At 34.9% G+C, this 19533-nt stretch overlaps 1 protein-coding gene across 1 annotated transcript in view; it reads left to right on the forward strand.

Moving 5' to 3' along the window:
• The first annotated feature begins 8929 nt into the window (after positions 1-8929).
• The window catches only part of LOC132552796 (G protein-coupled receptor kinase 5-like), a 44163-nt gene continuing 33559 nt past the window's right edge, over positions 8930-19533 (forward strand). The window contains exon 1 of the mRNA XM_060216990.1: positions 8930-8984. Coding sequence (XP_060072973.1) covers positions 8933-8984 — 52 coding nt within the window. The 5' untranslated portion in view covers positions 8930-8932. The remainder of the gene's footprint in view (positions 8985-19533) is intronic.

The following is a 19533-nucleotide window of genomic DNA, read 5'->3' on the forward strand; positions in this document are numbered from 1 at the left end:
TTCACTGTGAAAGCAAATATTAAAATCTGTCAAGTTGAAAGGATCATTTATAGACAAAAAATGACCTGTTTTGGTAAGGTTTTTTTTCATAAATCTCCTTTTATGATATTGAGTTTCACAATCACATTCAAAACTTTCCTTGTACATACATAGTACACCACCAGTATGCCATACACAAAGTAAATAATTACATTGGTAAAATCTTGAAATGCATGTTGGTATAGAATATTGGCATATGATGATATTTTATAACTACAAATATTTGTTAGGATGCTTATTTTGAAATTTGCCTTCCACTATCAACAAAAAAGTCAACATCTGATAACAGCAAGATTGTGACAAAAGATAAAATTAGGAACAATAGTTAAAACACTTATAACTGCCTTATGACTGACACGAGAAACTACATTAGGGCAACCTCTTATTCAACATGCAGTCTTAAAATTAGATGGCAAATTGTTCTTGAATATATTGGAATTTAATTATCACTCTGACAGTTTGTGTTGTTTTGCATCTAGATGTGTGTTTAAACATGTCGTGACCACATTGACATAATGAGTACAGTAGTGTTTATGAAAGTCAGTTTGTAATAAGCTTCAAATCTTACAACAAAACTGAGAATCAAAATGAGATGCCTTTAGATATTTTTTTTATCTGTGCTTTTTACCTGGATCAAAATGTGCAGCTTTTTTTAAGGCTAGTCACTATGACACTAATCACTGATATTGGAGTCGACACTTTTTTTTGGTTTACTTCATCAATTGGGGCAATGAGGAAGGACTGTCGGTATACAACAAAGGCGCATACGGTTACTAAATTGCCAGGTACGTATACTTGGGCACCGGCAAATCTGACTAAAAAATAGTTGTTAACTTTCTCCGTCAAAACTGGTAATATTGTAGGAATTGTCTCGCTCAATATTCGATCAGTAAAAGTATCATTCTATTAATGTGTTATATTTGACAATAGAAGGTATGACAATTGAATAATGACATCAGATAGTACAACGTCATGTCAGAAAACTCTTACAAAACAGGTTATTTGACAACAAACTTACAAATCTATCAGCAAGCTGTCCACATGGACCGGATATCGTAACTTGTATCATAAAATTAGACCCAAAATTCGGATTTCGCACGGTTAGTGCTACGGAAGTAGTCCCAGGATTTATTTTAAGTGAAACTTATTTATAAAGCGTCGTCACTTAATAACATGACAATTATCTATTTATTCAAAGCGCTTAAGTTTAATTATTTTTGTCTAGAGTACTTTTCAGTACAATACAGTATCATTCGTATCACCTCAACGAGGTGCTCGATCTTCAACAAGGACGGGCTGAAATTTTAGATTAAAAAATATTTTCTAATAAACTGTATTACATACAAAATCTTGTTCCTTAAGTTCATAGAAAAAGACAATGTAATGAATTTAAATGGATGTAATAACAGTGGTTAGTGAAAAATATCATCCCCCGGAATTGTTACCACAAAACTAACAAAATCTTTCAAAGCAAAATTCAGTAGTACGAAGAAAATATCTATATAGCATGCCTTGCAGAGGAATGCCACCCCTTGTTGTCGAAGGTATTTACCATGACGTCATGCGTAAATGTGATTGTTGTGACGGCATCACAAACTACGTAATTTGCGTTTCGTTATAAAAGTATTTACAGTTTTCACATTTACCCCTTCAATTTGTAAACAAGGAAAGAGAGTTCCCACTAGCTAGAAACATTGAACTAATTCAGTTATGCTTTGTTTAGTACTTAATCATAGACTTATTCATTAAATAGACCGGGAGCCCACAGGGGTCAGCCTAGCTGGAAAGGTAACAAAATTTGTTGTGCACAGCAAGGATCTATATACTTGGGCAAACAAAGAAATGCAAGTCTGCCGGTCCCCTGCTGGTGGGTGTGGTCCTCAGGGGCAGGATAATACATGAAAATTTGAGCTAGCTTAGCTTTCATGAGTAACAAAGAAAAACAACTCAATATGTAATAAGCGTGATAAAGCGTATTAGAAATGACCAATGACAGAATTTTTTCGTAGTGGGGTACCCGGCTGCCAGACCCTCCAAAGTACCACGCCCTACAGCTGAGCTAGCTCAGCTCATGAGGTAACAACTTAAAACTAGCCTCAAATTTATCAGTAGGGCCCACTTTATCAGAAATGACCAATGACAGACATTTTCAGTGGTGGTGGTGGGGGGGGGGGAGGGGGGGGAGGGGGGGGGGGGTCCGAGCCAGACACCCCCAAGTACCACGCCCTACAGCCAAGCTAGGCTCTCAGCTCATAGGGTAACAATTCAAGGATCAACTAAAGTGAACCATTATTTTGGAATTTTTTGGAAAGTGGCAGAAATAAATTTATTCAGTCAGTCAGGCCAAAGTACACAATTTCAGTCCAAATTAAGTAAACCATTCATGTCTGTTTTGTTATAGACCTAGTTTGAATGTATACTGGTTGCTCACATCTGTCAGTTTGGCTACACCGGCATGCCTGATTTCGGAATTTTTCCAAAATAGCAATTTACTTTAGTTTATCCTTAAAACCAACTTCCTATTTATCAGAAGGGCCCATTTTTTCAGAAATAAGCAGTGACCTTCTCAACAGAGGACGAGCCAATGGCAATCGCCAGTTATCTTCCAATTTAAATTGGAATTATGTTACTCCCTGTCATCTTCGTGATCTGAATCGGAGTCCTCACTCCATGGCTCGTCGTCAGACTCGATCAGTTCATCCAGCTCATCTGGATTTTCTTTGTCTAAGTCCATGTCATCACTACCTGTGATGATGGTCTCATCACTGTCACTGTCCCCTTCCATGGAATCGGCATTAGTTGTTTTGAACAGGCTCGATGGAACTGCAGGTCCCTCATACCTGGCAGGTTGTAGAATATTGTCTTTGTTGTTCAACCCATAATCTGATGGTATCAAGCTGCTGCCAGGAGAAGCTTCGGTTGCCTGGCTCCATATCGCTGTAACATACTGTGATCGGCGTATCTTCATTTTGAGGGTTGGGCGACTTGGTGGCAATAGTGCACAGTCCACCCTGTTGATGTTGGCAAGCGGATTATCCTGAAAGGAAAATAGAGGGTTGGTTATAAGGTTCCTCTTTGGGTACTGTTGTAAAGCACATTATTATACATGTACATTTCAGTCTATTGTCAATTCACCTGGTAAACTTTTCCAGTCATTTCAAGCAACTTGAGGTAACGGGCTTCATTAACATCTCGTGTCTTGTGTTGGGCATACATGAGGCAGACGAATTCTGAAACAACGTCAGTGTCAACATCCACAGTGATATCTCCCATACTGATGAACATCTCTACAAATTTTCTGGTGGCGTCTTTCTTCATGATGTCGAAGGGTTTGGCTTTACCTTTCCTAAGGAAGACAAATTTAATTCAAATTATCATTGTAGCATTGAAACATGTGTGTCAGCTCTGATTAATTCTGTTTCTTTGATAAAATCTCTCAAATTGGGATTGTCAAGAATATACCGATTCTGCCATCTCATGTTTGGACCTATTCAACACAGATAAAACGCTTAAACGTGGTTAGACCAATTCCTGACCAGTCCTATTGTTCCTGGTTCTCTGAACGAAAGGCCAACCAAATGTTAATTTTCTCAATTTTTGAAGTTGCAATGCCTAGTGTTTTTACTTTACCTGTAGAACGCAGACGCGAAATCGCATCCCGTAAAAGCATGGAACCCTGGGAGTGCTCTTGGTAATCCGGATTGGCATTCTTCCAGGACTTCAGCAATATTTGAGACATTGGTGAATCGCCTCGTATTCCCCATCCCACAGTCTAAGATTATGTTCGCCAGTGACCTCACTTCTGGACGTTGACTCCAAATAGCCCCTATGAGGATCACCAACACGTCTGTGTCTGAGGCTCTGACGATTATCTGTCCAGCTGTGACGTTGACAGCATGGAAGGCTATGAGTGTGTCTGCCTCCTCATGGTCTCCTTGCAGATGTGCTGGCTTGGTGACAGATATCACTTGCTGTCGGTCATCAGGAATGTACTGGTAGCAGTCTCCTCCATATGACACAATAACTGTTTTCCCTCCAAAGATATTGCGGTAGTGCTCTTTTCCCCATTCATGCAACAGAAACTTTCCCAGTTTATCCTTGAAATTGCCATTCCCAAGGAAATTCTGACCATTCTGCCGCATCTTCTGATCAGGTCCTGTGATTGTGTACTGGCAGTAAATTGCTCCACGCAACTTCCTTTCGCTTTCCTTGATGGAATTTGTGACATATTTATCAAGGCATACGTGTACCTCCGTGGCTCTCCCCTTACAAACAGTAGACAGGATTGACGGAGCAATGAATCCGTATGGTGCTCCAATATTCGTCTGGAACACTGTCGAGTGGAGAAGCAGTCCACCATCAAAGATCTGTGCAAAACCCTGTGAGAGGTCTTGCACTGTAAAAAAAACTGTCTGCATGGACTCCAGCTTGTTGAGAAGTGCTGCCTTGACTGTCTTCACATGTGACCCATCACAGTGTGCAATTGACAGGGGATATGAGATGATCGGGAAGGACAGGACCTTGCGAAGGTCTACGCTTGTTTCTTCTGCGACAGCCACTATCAGAATGATGAAAGCATCACGCATGCTCTCTGCATTGGTAATGGCTTTCTTCAGAGCTGGTACTTTGACATTCTTCTTTACATTCTCAGCAGCGAAGTTCTGAACTTTCGTTCTTTTGACTGGCTGGTCAACGTTTATTCTGTGGTCTGTGATCGTAGGGCTATAATCCCAGTCTTTTTTGCCAGATAATAGGAGCTAAAAAATTCAATACAAAGTCAAATTGGTGAACTTTAGCAAGTCTAATGTAATGTCACTCACCTGACTCTTGTGTTACATGTACTCTGTTGCGTGAAATCAAGTGATGATGGAGAAGAAATTGGAAAAAAATACGGACAAGAACATCCAGGACCACATGCACCTATCGTACTCTCCCTAAAATTTAGTCTGGAGAAGCTACACAGTGCATGCTGTTGCATGCTGTGGCCTATGCAACGGGATCTCTCTTATCACTACAACTGACATTAATTACTTTTTCTTGAAAAGCTGTATGACCTTTTGAATTAGGATTGTATCTATGATGGATTCACTGACTCTGGGTGGAAAAAATCCTCTGGGATTAGTTATTCACGATGTAGGCCTGAGAGGATATTCAATGCAATATTAGGTAATGTGTTGATATATCCATTGGGCTGGAGCAAGGTATTTTGAGGGCATCCGGCTCGGACCCTCCCCCACCACTGAAAATGTCTGTCACTGCTCTTTTCTGTTAAAGTAGGCCCTACTGATAAATTTGAGGCTAGTTTGAAGTTGTTACCCCATGAGCTGAGCTAGCTTAGCTGTTGGGCGTGGTACTTTGAGGGTGTCTGGCTCGAACCCTCCCCCGCCACTGAAAATGTCTGTCACTGCTCTTTTCTGTTAAAGTGGGCCCCACTAATAAATTTGAGGCTGGTTTTAAGTTGTTACCCCATGAGCTGAGCTAGCATGATTTTTGGGGCCCTTTTTTTAGCTCTGGAAGGGGTACCCCACTACGAAAAAATTCTGTCATTGGTCATTTCTAATACGCTTTATCACGCTTATTACATATTGAGTTGTTTTTCTTTGTTACTCATGAAAGCTAAGCTAGCTCAAATTTCCATGTATTATCCTGCCCCTGAGGACCACACCCACCAGCAGGGGACCGGCAGACTTTCATTTCTTTGTTTGCCCAAGTATATAGATCCTTGCTGTGCAAAACAAATTTTGTTACCTTTCCAGCTAGGCTGACCCCTGTGGGCTTCTGCTCTATAAGCACTTGGAGAAATAGACTATATCCTCAGCCCTTGTAAAGTGCAGGTCTAGTCTGTGGAAATTATGTGTTGAAGACATATTGGAAATAGTCAAGGAAAGGTTACAGCAGGATTTGACGGTACATATCAATACCGTAGATATCATCAACAGCATCAAACTCACCTCTGAGAAGAAATCGATGACACTATGCTATTACCAAACACCCTTCTAATGAGGAAAGTCGAATACTCACGAACCAAATCCTCAACTTCCGAATGCAATATCCCTTACACAAGTCATCCTTTAGATGAAAGACTTGTCAGGGGATCTAGAGGAATTACCAAGGTAAAGGTTTTGCGACAGCCATGAAACATCACGAGATTTTCCGAAGAGTCCTAGTCCATCCCAAGGATAAAACGTCGTCATGGCAGCTGATCCTGGCTGTTCATGAGACGATAAACCAACAAATAAGCTCCAATAAATGACCCTTATTGTCCTTGACATTGGTTGTTATAGCAATATTTAACGGCTATGTTGACATAAATTGCAGTGTGTAAGCCATAATTTCGCAGAATGCGTATACAAAATTGGATGCAAGAACTGCGACGCTTCGTATAAAGAGGATATGGGATGACAATATAAGGATTTTAATATAAACCTTAATTGTTAAACTTGCAATAATGACATACAATAAATCTATGATATTACGTCATATTGCGGGAAAGACGACAGATCTTGTTTACATTAAATGTACATTAATGATTTGAAAGAAACCTTTTATGACAGAAACCGTTCGTAAAGTTCAAATATAACTATGTAGCATTAATCTATTACCGATATGAAACATTTAGAAAATAGTATCTAAAATAGTTACTGATATGTTGATATACTTTTATGAATTCACGTGAAGAAGACTTTTCAACTTGATTGGATCCAATGAATCCATTCCTGTCATCTCACCACACACGGAATTTAATTGATCACTGATTAGATAAGCGACTAGTGTTCCTAAATTCAGCACAATTGGCGGGATTGACTATATATAGATGATAATTTATCAATTATCACTTCCGGTACGTACAAAGCTTTAAAATCTTATTCTGAAAGTTTGATTCTTACGTGCAAATTAAATTAACACTGAACGTATATCGACAACTCAGTTTAGATATGATCGTAGCTTATTCAAGTTAGAAAAATAGGGCATGACGGAGAGGAAATCAAATCGGTCCATTTGGAAGTGTTACAAACCAGTAGGGGGTAACAAGATTTTTTCTGTATATTACGTTCTCTCAAATGTAATTACTCTTTCAGTCGCTCTTCTCTGTACGTATTCAATGGCAATCTGATCCTTCTTTAAGATAGGCGACCATACCTGAGGTGGGTATTCTAGGTGTGATCCAATGAGATTTTTATTAGGATACGAAAACATGTCTTTGTCCATAAAAACGAATGTCCGAAAGATAGGGCCTAATAGTTTATTGGCTTTGTTCACAAAATTGCAAATATATCGACTATATTTTAATTTATTATCCGAAACGCCAAAGTCTCTGAAGTTACCGATTCAACCAACCGAATAGCATTTTCCAAGTTTTTGTCAATGGGACCATATTGTTCAGGTCAATGTTGAATTCGTGGGTACTTTCAAAGGAACATCGGTTCTTGTATCGTTTGTAGTACTCTGCAAAAACGGTTAAAAGTTACTGTTATTGGCTGCTTAAGGATCAAAGTCATCTGTGTAGATTAAACAAAACAGGACTCAACACACTTCCCTGCGATACTCCACTTGTGACATCCAGTGAACTTGATGATTCCCCATTAATCACCGCTCTTTTTTAGATTGATTTAGATCTTGAATCCAGTTGAGTACATCCCCAAGGATGCCATATCCACATAGTTTTAAAAGTAGATGGCGGTACGGATGCCTTACAACTGTCTTCAGTAGACTGTATCAAAATACAATCCTTTGTCTAGTGTTTCTTTCCAATGTTTTAATAATTCAAGCACATTTTCTGTACTTTGATTTCCCTTACCTAAAGTCATGCTGATGTTAAAAAAGATGGTTATTTGTCAAATAGCATACGATGACATCTCGAACCAGTCTTTGTAAGAGTTTTCCAGATACAACTATTACACTTCTCATTTTAAAAAATGGTGCTATATTTGCAATTTTTTCATGTCACAGTTATTTTTATCTTGGTTTTCAGTTTGACACCTAGCTCCAGAATAATTTGTTGTTGGTCTTAATTCTGTTGGCTAGTTCTTTTGTAGACGCGTATACATACACACACTTGTGTTTGTTTGTTTTTCCTTTTTGTTTTGTTTTTGTATTCGAATAACATAGTGTCTGGGAAGTCTTAAATCATAACTCTGAATAAGATTTCTTTACACATAAGATCACTTATATCTGATTTTTTTTATATATGAGTTTTATATTATAGAATACCCGCACGACTTATTCTATTATATAAGATATCTAATATGCTTTAGTTAAGGACAAGGTCAATATTGCCCCCAATGACAACTTCCATCGGCTTACTGTACAGTATCGACTGTTTCATGTCTACGGGAGGCCGTTATATTTATACACAGTTATCTAAAGTCAGTGACGTATAACACAGTATTGTACTGTATTATACGTTCCTGTTAAAACTAATAAGGAAACGTCCCCATTTCTGGCAAGTCTTTGAACAGGGAACAATTAAAAATGGTCTTTGTTATTTATTTAATTTTACCATTAACACAATAAGCTAGGCTATTATCTAGCGTTTTTGATATACACTTAATGTAGTTCATTTATTTACATAATTGTCACCGAATATATCAAGTAGTAATCTATTACTGAATATTTACAGATGATTATGTGGTTATTACATTTCAAATGGAATCCAGAACACAAATGGAACATAATTTCATTATGTAAGGGTTATCGCCCTTGCAGCACTAATCGATCCGACTATGAGGTTTATTTTGACCAATGAGAATTGACGTCTCTCTCATATTCCGAATCGGATCGCCATATTGCTTCTTCCTATACCACACCCAGGCGAGCCGATTAGGAGGATAGTGGACTCAAAATAGGGTCTAATATTGACCCTTTTTGCAGCCCATTACCTCAAAAAAGCCAAATGGAACTAGAAAATATTGTTGCAAACACCGTCTACATCAAAGCCAGAGAAGGTGAGATATTTTAATTGTTCGTAGTTTCACTGTCGTGTATTTTCATCTTGGAAGTGCATTTGACGTTTGGTCTGTTTTCACTGCACTCATCTGCACGGATGCCGCAAACTCCACGCAGCGTTTAAGTAAAGCTTCCGTTATGTTATATTTGGGTAATTATGCCCTGTTTATAGTCTGTGATGTCCGATTTGTTTTGTTTATACACAATATGTATTGCATTAGATATCGGATCCCCTTTCTTTTGCCCCAGCATCCCTGCTAGAGATTTTGGGTTCGTGATCATTTCTTTCGGCGATTACCAACGTTATTGTATAGCATGTTACATATTACAGCGATGAAGTACTCCTATTATATTTCCATGGATAATTGGTAATTTTGATTTGTGGATGTCTGACCTGGTTGTTGAAATACCGGATAATGCACTTGGTACAAGGTACTTGGATGTCATGCATCCGAATGAGGCCTCCGAAGGGATATTACTATCAAATATATAACCAAGATAATGAAATTCGGAGGCATGAGTAGTATTTCTAATGTTGTTTCACCATTTTCTTCTTTCTTTTGGAGGGGGGTGGGGCAGGTTGACATCTTTCATGTTGTGTCATCACTGACAGTCTGATAACCATTACAATTGCTGTTGTTGGTCAAGAATTAACACCCAGATAGGCTACAGTCAACTGATATTTAAGGAAGTAGGAACAGTGCAATATCTGGTTTTAGTTCTCAGCTGTCAGCTACAATTTTAGATTGTTATGATGGTAATTGGTTTTGGTTAGTTTGTATTTTCTTTATAATTGAAATCTGATTAATCTTCATAGTTAATCTTACATTTATTTAAATTTGGAACTTTGTATATTCATTAGTTGTCTTTGGATATATGCAGTCAGTTAGTTGCTATTTGTTCATTACTTTTACCTACTTCCATTTTCTTGTCAGCTATATAGAAGTTACTTTTGTGTGAGCTGCTTTTTGTACATTCAAATGAGTAAATAAAGCAGGTGTTCCATATTGCATTCTTCGTATTTTTTACAGTTAAACTAGGCTGCACAGTTTTTCCGGTATAGAGAAAAAATACCATTTACAGTGTGTATTTCCTAATTTTTTTTGTCTTTCATCCTGAAATCATTTTTGGAACAATGGACAAAGCTCAAAAGATAAACTGATTGACAGCAGACTTTTGGGACCTAGCATACCAAACTCTTCTTCTTCTTTGATGTATTGGATACTAAAGGAAGCAAATTTTGAGATCTGACTGATTTCAAAAAGAAATGTTACAAAATTATTTACATTAATTAGTGATAATTTCTTTATGGTTTTAAGTTGATGTTTTTCTGATCTTTGTCAGGGATATATCTGATATGTGTTCTTTTGTAACAACATCATCAAACAAAATATAGTGACATTGAAATTCCTAGAGATCTATGGCAGATGCATACATAATATAGATGATATTTTGATTGTTCTTTATTAAAGACCCTTTGTGGTGTCTCTATCTGGAATCCTTAGGGAAAATGTAATTGTTAGTCATCTGAAAATATACACAAAGTATCAAAAGATCTGATTGGGGCTTGTGCTGCAGACTTTACATATAGTTACAGAAACTATGTATATGAGGAAGTTAAACAAACTATAAAAAAGATATTTTAGCCATTCTACAAATCCCTTCACAAAACTTCAAATTTCTTATGAAAATTCAGGCTCACCAAGATATTGCACAAATGTAGACAAAATTTTAGATTTAGATGTTGTCATTTGGTCTTTGACAATATCAAGAGACACTTAAGGTTTATGGAATTTATCACTGACTGAGTAGTTGCCATATTTCAGAGACTGTTGTATTCATTGGCTTCACAGTCAGACTTAGTAATTCATTTTTAATGGATTAATACATGTGGTGCAGCCTGGTTCTTTTTCATGCAAAAACATACATATTTTAGCTTACAACACTCCATCAACTGGCCTACAAATGTATGAATAATTTAAACAGTAGGAGCAATATATACACAAGTTTCTGAACAATTTTCATATGATTAAAGAATCATTTTTATACAGTTTCACATTGTAAGCTACATAACTGATCAATGATGTGTGTCCATCTACCCTTCTTAAATTACATGTTAGAATGATTACAAATTGTGTTTGTTTTAACTGTTTATTGTTTTGGTTTGACAGTTAAGCACTCAATCATCTAATCTCCATCATTACTTTTATTGTACACTTCTGTGATTTGTCCCATTTACAAAGACAGCGAATTTGTATTTTATTGCTCTCTCAAAACAATAATGTTCTCATCACCATTCTGTCTACATCTGTACTGTATATACATGCAATACGTACGAAAAATAAAAATTTTTGAAAATTTAAAAATTCAAAAAGCTTTGAAAATTTCTCAAAGTCTGTTCCTAAGATCACAGTTACTTATGTTTTGTAGGGTCATTAGGGGTGAATACAGAATTCTGTTACCTCCTCCTTTCTCCACACCACCATAAAAAAATGCCATTCATTTATTCATGCAGTTTTGTTCCCTTGTCCTAAACTGAGGACATGTTTTTGGCGAGTGACATTTCATTTTCCTGTGTTATTGTGACAACTTGTGATTGTAGTTTGTGATAATAGACTGGGACTGAAAAACAAAAATTATCAGATGGCAAAATTGAATAAATTTTGTAAGGTATCATGTGTCATTCCAGTCTGCTTAAACTTTGTATTCATACCTAAAAGACAAACTGGTCGATTTCTTTGTGTTTCCTTCAATGTTACTACTTTTTTGCCACATTTGATTTTTTTCTTATTTCCCCATTTATCATCAGTAAACAAGTATTTTTACAAACTGGCTGCTCTGTTTAACTTACTGACTAATTTTTCCTGTGATTCTATGTATAATTGCCTATGTTTATGTGAAATGTCTAAAACAAAATGCATAATTCTTGTAAAGAAACCATCACTCGTTTACTATATTACTAATATAAGAAGAGGTCAAGATGGTTAAATGAGATGCAATAACTATCAAAACGTTTACAATAGTAAAGTAAAGTATTACTGTTGTGGGTTTATAAGTGTTGTGGAAAACATCACTGTTTTGGGGTTTATAAGTGTTGTGTAAAGCATCACTGTTTTGGGGTTTATAAGTGTTGTGTAAAACATCACTGTTTTGAGGTATATAAGTGTTGTGTAAAGCATCACTGTTTTGGGTTTATAAGTGTTGTGCAAAACATCACTGTTTTGGGGTTTATAAGTGTTTTGGAAAACATCACTGTTTTGGGGTTTATAAGTGTTGTGTAAAACATCACTGTTGTTGGTTTATAAGTGTTGTGTAAAACATCACTGTTGTTGGTTTATAAGTGTTGTGTAAAACATCACTGTTTTGGGGTTTATAAGTGTTGTGTAAAACATCACTGTTTTGGGGTTTATAAGTGTTGTGTAAAACATCACTGTTGTTGGTTTATAAGTGTTGTGTAAAACATCACTGTTGTTGGTTTATAAGTGTTGTGTAAAACATCACTGTTGTTGGTTTATAAGTGTTGTGTAAAACATCACTGTTTTGGGGTTTTTAAGTGTTGTGTAAAACATCACTGTTTTGGGGTTTATAAGTGTTGTGTAAAACATCACTGTTGTTGGTTTATAAGTGTTGTGTAAAACATCACTGTTGTTGGTTTATAAGTGTTGTGTAAAACATCACTGTTGTTGGTTTATAAGTGTTGTGTAAAACATCACTGTTGTTGGTTTATAAGTGTTGTGTAAAACATCACTGTTGTTGGTTTATAAGTGTTGTGTAAAACATCACTGTTGTTGGTTTATAAGTGTTGTGTAAAACATCACTGTTGTTGGTTTATAAGTGTTGTGTAAAACATCACTGTTGTTGGTTTATAAGTGTTGTGTAAAACATCACTGTTGTTGGTTTATAAGTGTTGTGTAAAACATCACTGTTGTTGGTTTATAAGTGTTGTGTAAAACATCACTGGTTTATAAGTGTTGTGTAAAACATCACTGTTGTTGGTTTATAAGTGTTGTGTAAAACATCACTGTTGTTGGTTTATAAGTGTTGTGTAAAACATCACTGTTGTTGGTTTATAAGTGTTGTGTAAAACATCACTGTTGTTGGTTTATAAGTGTTGTGTAAAACATCACTGTTTTGGGGTTTATAAGTGTTGTGTAAAACATCACTGTTGTTGGTTTATAAGTGTTGTGTAAAACATCACTGTTGTTGGTTTATAAGTGTTGTGTAAAACATCACTGTTGTTGGTTTATAAGTGTTGTGTAAAACATCACTGTTGTTGGTTTATAAGTGTTGTGTAAAACATCACTGTTGTTGGTTTATAAGTGTTGTGTAAAACATCACTGTTTTGGGGTTTATAAGTGTTGTGTAAAACATCACTGTTGTTGGTTTATAAGTGTTGTGTAAAACATCACTGTTGTTGGTTTATAAGTGTTGTGTAAAACATCATTGTTTTGGGGTTTATAAATGTTGTGTAAAACATCACTGTTGTTGGTTTATATGTGTTGTGTAAAACATCACTGTTGTTGGTTTATAAGTGTTGTGTAAAACATCACTGTTGTTGGTTTATAAGTGTTGTGTAAAACATCACTGTTGTTGGTTTATAAGTGTTGTGTAAAACATCACTGTTGTTGGTTTATAAGTGTTGTGTAAAACATCACTGTTGTTGGTTTATAAGTGTTGTGTAAAACATCACTGTTTTGGGGTTTATAAGTGTTGTGTAAAACATCACTGTTGTTGGTTTATAAGTGTTGTGTAAAACATCACTGTTGTTGGTTTATAAGTGTTGTGTAAAACATCACTGTTGTTGGTTTATAAGTGTTGTGTAAAACATCAATGTTTTGGGGTTTATAATTTTTTTTTAAAACATCAATGTTGTTGGTTTATAAGTGTTGTTTAAAACATCACTGTTGTTGGTTTATAAGTGTTGTGTAAAACATGGTTTATAAGTGTTGTGTAAAACATCACTGTTGTTGGTTTATAAGTGTTGTGTAAAACATCACTGTTGTTGGTTTATAAGTGTTGTGTAAAACATCACTGTTTTGGGGTTTATAAGTGTTGTGTAAAACATCACTGTTGTTGGTTTATAAGTGTTGTGTAAAACATCACTGTTGTTGGTTTATAAGTGTTGTGTAAAACATCACTGTTTTGGGGTTTATAAGTGTTGTGTAAAACATCACTGTTGTTGGTTTATAAGTGTTGTGTAAAACATCACTGTTGTTGGTTTATAAGTGTTGTGTAAAACATCACTGTTTTGGGGTTTATAAGTGTTGTGTAAAACATCACTGTTGTTGGTTTATAAGTGTTGTGTAAAACATCACTGTTTTGGGGTTTATAAGTGTTGTGTAAAACATCACTGTTGTTGGTTTATAAGTGTTGTGTAAAACATCACTGTTGTTGGTTTATAAGTGTTGTGTAAAACATCACTGTTTTGGGGTTTATAAGTGTTGTGTAAAACATCACTGTTGTTGGTTTATAAGTGTTGTGTAAAACATCACTGTTTTGGGGTTTATAAGTGTTGTGTAAAACATCACTGTTGTTGGTTTATAAGTGTTGTGTAAAACATCACTGTTGTTGGTTTATAAGTGTTGTGTAAAACATCACTGTTGTTGGTTTATAAGTGTTGTGTAAAACATCACTGTTGTTGGTTTATAAGTGTTGTGTAAAACATCACTGTTGTTGGTTTATCACTGTTTTGGGGTTTATAAGTGTTGTGTAAAACATCACTGTTTTGGTTTATAAGTGTTGTGTAAAACATCACTGTTGTTGGTTTATAAGTGTTGTGTAAAACATCACTGTTTTGGGGTTTATAAGTGTTGTGTAAAACATCACTGTTGTTGGTTTATAAGTGTTGTGTAAAACATCACTATTGTTGGTTTATAAGTGTTGTGTAAAACATCACTGTTGTTGGTTTATAAGTGTTGTGTAAAACATCACTGTTGTTGGTTTATAAGTGTTGTGTAAAACATCACTGTTGTTGGTTTATAAGTGTTGTGTAAAACATCACTGTTGTTGGTTTATAAGTGTTGTGTAAAACATCACTGTTGTTGGTTTATAAGTGTTGTGTAAAACATCACTGTTTTGGGGTTTATAAGTGTTGTGTAAAACATCACTGTTTTGGGGTTTATAAGTGTTGTGTAAAACATCACTGTTGTTGGTTTATAAGTGTTGTGTAAAACATCACTGTTGTTGGTTTATAAGTGTTGTGTAAAACATCACTGTTTTGGGGTTTATAAGTGTTGTGTAAAACATCACTGTTTTGGTTGGTTTATAAGTGTTGTGTAAAACATCACTGTTGTTGGTTTATAAGTGTTGTGTAAAACATCACTGTTTTGGTTTATAAGGTTTATAAGTGTTGTGTAAAACATCACTGTTTTGGGGTTTATAAGTGTTGTGTAAAACATCACTGTTGTTGGTTTATAAGTGTTGTGTAAAACATCACTGTTGTTGGTTTATAAGTGTTGTGTAAAACATCACTGTTGTTGGTTTATAAGTGTTGTGTATAACATCACTGTTTTTGGGTTTATAAGTGTTGTGTAAAACATCACTGTTGTTGGTTTATAAGTGTTGTGTAAAACATCACTGTTGTTGGGGTTTATAAGTGTTGTTTAAAACATCACTGTTGTTGGTTTACTGTTGTTGGTTTATGAGTGTTGTGTAAAACATCACTGTTGTTGGTTTATAAGTGTTGTGTAAAACATCACTGTTGTTGGTTTATAAGTGTTGTGTAAAACATACTGTTTTGGTTTATAAGTGATGATGTATGTGTTGTGTAAAACATCAGGTTTATAAGTGTTGTGTAAAAACACTGTTTTGGGGTTTTCAAGTGTTTGTAAAACTAAATTACAAATTATTATTGTTTATAAGTGTTTGTAAAACATCACTTGGTTGGGGTTTATTGCATGCCTTTAAATCACTGTTGTTGTATGTATGTCAGGGGTATGGTAAGACTGTGTTTGGCACTCTAAATGATATCATTACACTTAATTATATGTTTTGAATGTGCATATAGTTACAACAGTAATATGCTAATCAGTGGTCATGAAAAACTGACTCAAGTATGAACATAAACTGGACAATATCTTCCATCAACATCTTTGTACATTGCTGTTGCTGGGCACTTGACATAATTAAGACAATATAACACATTTAATCCTTAAAGAAGGGTCTATAAAATCATGAGCTTGAAAACAACGTAAAACTATACTGCACATCCACATTCTCTGTCATTTATACAGATACTAATAGTCTTATCCAAGGAAATAACATTGACATCTCTAACTTATAGGCAAGCAGCACGAGATTTAGACATTTAATGGTATATGTGTGTACTTTAGAGGGAACATATTTATATCTAAATCTGTTTTGTTACAGATTTTCTGTGTAATACAACAGTGTTGTAGACAGTATATGATATCCAAGCTGATGATAGTTTTAATTTGATACTATGGTGTTATCCTGATCCATGTAAAATGTAGGACAAGTATCTACATTACAAGTGTTTGGGATATTTGTGCACATGATCTCATTTATAATACATAGACCAGGCAGAGGATGACTGTATGGGGAGTGACAATTTGTTGTGAAAGTGTGTGGACATGTGAAATAAACTGTACCATAGACATTCACTTTCTAGAACTGAAATATGCTGTGATATTTTAACAGGCAATTTAAGAATTGCTGAAATATTAAAAGGAAGAATATTGATGTATTGTGGAAGATTTGGTGTTGACAGCAATAGGTCGTTAACATATTTTCAAGTAGATACCTATTGTAATATGTTCAACTATCAGTTGTTGACGATAGTTTTTTTAACAAAACGAAAATGCTACGTGAAGCAAGATATTTTACCGAGTTAAAGCCAAACAGCTGCAAGCCTTCGTTAATTTGTAAAAGTGTCTTTGGGACCGCAATCGGGGATAGCACTAAGTACATTCACCTACAAGGAATGGAAATAGAATTTTAAGCACAAGTTGTAACATGGATGAGAGTTTATACCTTAAATAGGTGTTAAACCTTTATTGTTTCCAATATGATCTCATTAAATCTACAAAGTCCATGTCCATGTTTTAGATCTATCCTTGAAATGACCAAATTTAATTAGGGGGAGGTAAGAACATTTTAAGAATCATTCCCAATAAAAGGCAAAAAACAGTGCTAGGACAGCATATTTTTGCGTGAAAATCAATGACAAAGTTTCACAAAAGTGATCTGAAACTACCGTTTGTGAAATTACAGACACCTTTATTTGGTAAATAGATCTATTATCCTGACTTAAGTTGCTAGAGTTGTATTATATTTTTTGACACGGATCTGCCAACAATGTTTGATGTGCGTCAAACATACTGTCAAAACCAAATAATTAGATCATTGTTGAATAAATCAATCACCTTTAAAAACATAAAACAAGTTTGAAAATAAAGATTTTTAAATTGTAAAACTAAGGCTTATATGAAAATAATAGCCTTGAGTCCAGCTATACAGATTTTCACAACAAATATCTTAAAATAGCATGTTTGTGCATGAAATCAATATGATGTTATAATAAAGTGTAACAAATATCTTTGTGGGACCTACTTGTTAGTATGAAAATTGTAAATATTTTTATCAGTTTTAGTATTTGCTGAAATGAGCATTCTGTTACATTTATATTGAGTTCGCTCATTTCAGGGTTAGAAAACTTATTTTAAGCATATTTTAAAGGTAAAAAACTATGATGATAGTAGTGCAATAGTCACTTGACTATCGCAACAGTAATTTTATTATCACAATAGTAATTTTACTATCACATTACTATCGTGAAAGCTTTTTTGGCCTCAATATTCACCCCTACTGATACTTGAGTAAAATTTAAGTTAGAAAAAGCATATCATGAATCACTATGTGCTTAAAACATATGCCTGTAACTGAAACACAGGAAACCACACAATGAGTACCAGGTATGTGTATGTGGATTGATAAGGCTTTTTAAGGTTTATGCTGATTGAAATGTAAATCTCTTACATTCATATTACATCGAAGCTAGCAAGATCTTTAGTTAAATGCATACAGTATGGATAAAAACGATTTGCATATATAGCTATATACCAGCATTAGAGTTTAAAGAATCCATTCAGAATGATTATTTATATTTTAAATCTGGTTATCAGTGATCTAAATAAACTAGACTAGCTAATGTTTTGGTATTGAAGTTTTTACGTTATCAATAGCAACATAGTTACTTACATTTCATATGTAAATGTTAGGATCTTTTTATGGTCTAGCGTACATGTTAATACAAAGATGCGAAGAGCCAAAATTAAGTTGTCCAGCTAGTGCATTTATAGTTCTATGAATACAACTTAAGAAGTGTTGGTATTACTGTTTTGGTGAAACAGAAAAACAAACACTCTGACCTCATTGCCTAGCATTTTTATGACATAGCTATGGTATTAAGTAAATGATTCAGAGAAAATGAAAGTGTCAATTCATGGTAATTTATTCTGATTTTGTCCTGCGGATGTGCTGCTGTAATTGTTGGAATCTAGATGACAGGAGATAGGTGAATGCCATTGGGAGTGTTGTGGAAGATATGTAGTATCTTTTGTACTGTAGTTAAATAGTTCTAGCTAAGATTTGTCTTATTCTTAGTAGGTCAACTATGTTGAAATTTCTTTACTATTAAGACCTTTTTCTGTGAAGGCAATTTCAGGGCTGGTATTTCTCAACTGTACAGCAATTAGGAAATTGAAACTACACTTTCAGATACAGTAATAAATTTAATTAAATGGATATTTCCTGTATGGATTGATTGATATGGAATTACCAGTATATATATATATATATATTTGAAATGTGAGTTTTTTCAATAATGTAATAATGCCCTGTGGACATGCCCTTCAATTTCTAATTTCAGGAAATATTAAATTGATGGATGGGTATAATCAAACAATAATATTGTTCAATAAATGATTCATTATGGTAGGTAGGTGTGTATAGTGTTAGACTTTTAAACAAAAAATGTGATTCAAATATTGTGAAAATTGAATTCAGAATTGCAGATTATTAAACAATGATAATTAACAAATGAAAGAAATTATAGAAATGATACCTTGCGGACATTACTCTATGACTTTATTAAAAATTCATTCTCAAATAAAAGGAAATGGTAGGTTTTACCTTTTAAGTAAATCCTACTGAAAAAATGATGAATGGTGGTTATAGCAAACAGACATACTAGCTCTGATCCCAATTGCACAGGTGGATATATTTGCGCTTAGTACAAATTTAAATATAACATGCTAAATAGAGTTGGCTCCAGGTCTAGTTCTACTGAAGTTGATTACACTGATCAGGGAATAGATTTGCCTGCCTTGTATGGTGTATATAGGAGACCACATGACTGATTTAACATAAATGCCATATATACTGTGTTGTATTTTATGGTGCATGAATTGCCTAACCTGGCTAGGAGCATGCATCATGGTACAACATATTCCAGGTGTATTGTTCTAGAAAGATCGCCTACATGTTCCTTTGCGAGGCAAAAACTGTCCCTTCTCTATAAATCATGCT

The sequence above is a fragment of the Ylistrum balloti genome, unplaced genomic scaffold, assembly GCF_031769215.1.
Source record: "Ylistrum balloti isolate Yb309-2 unplaced genomic scaffold, AGI_CSIRO_Ybal_v1 Utg370280, whole genome shotgun sequence".
NCBI classification, from domain to species: Eukaryota; Metazoa; Mollusca; class Bivalvia; order Pectinida; family Pectinidae; genus Ylistrum; species Ylistrum balloti.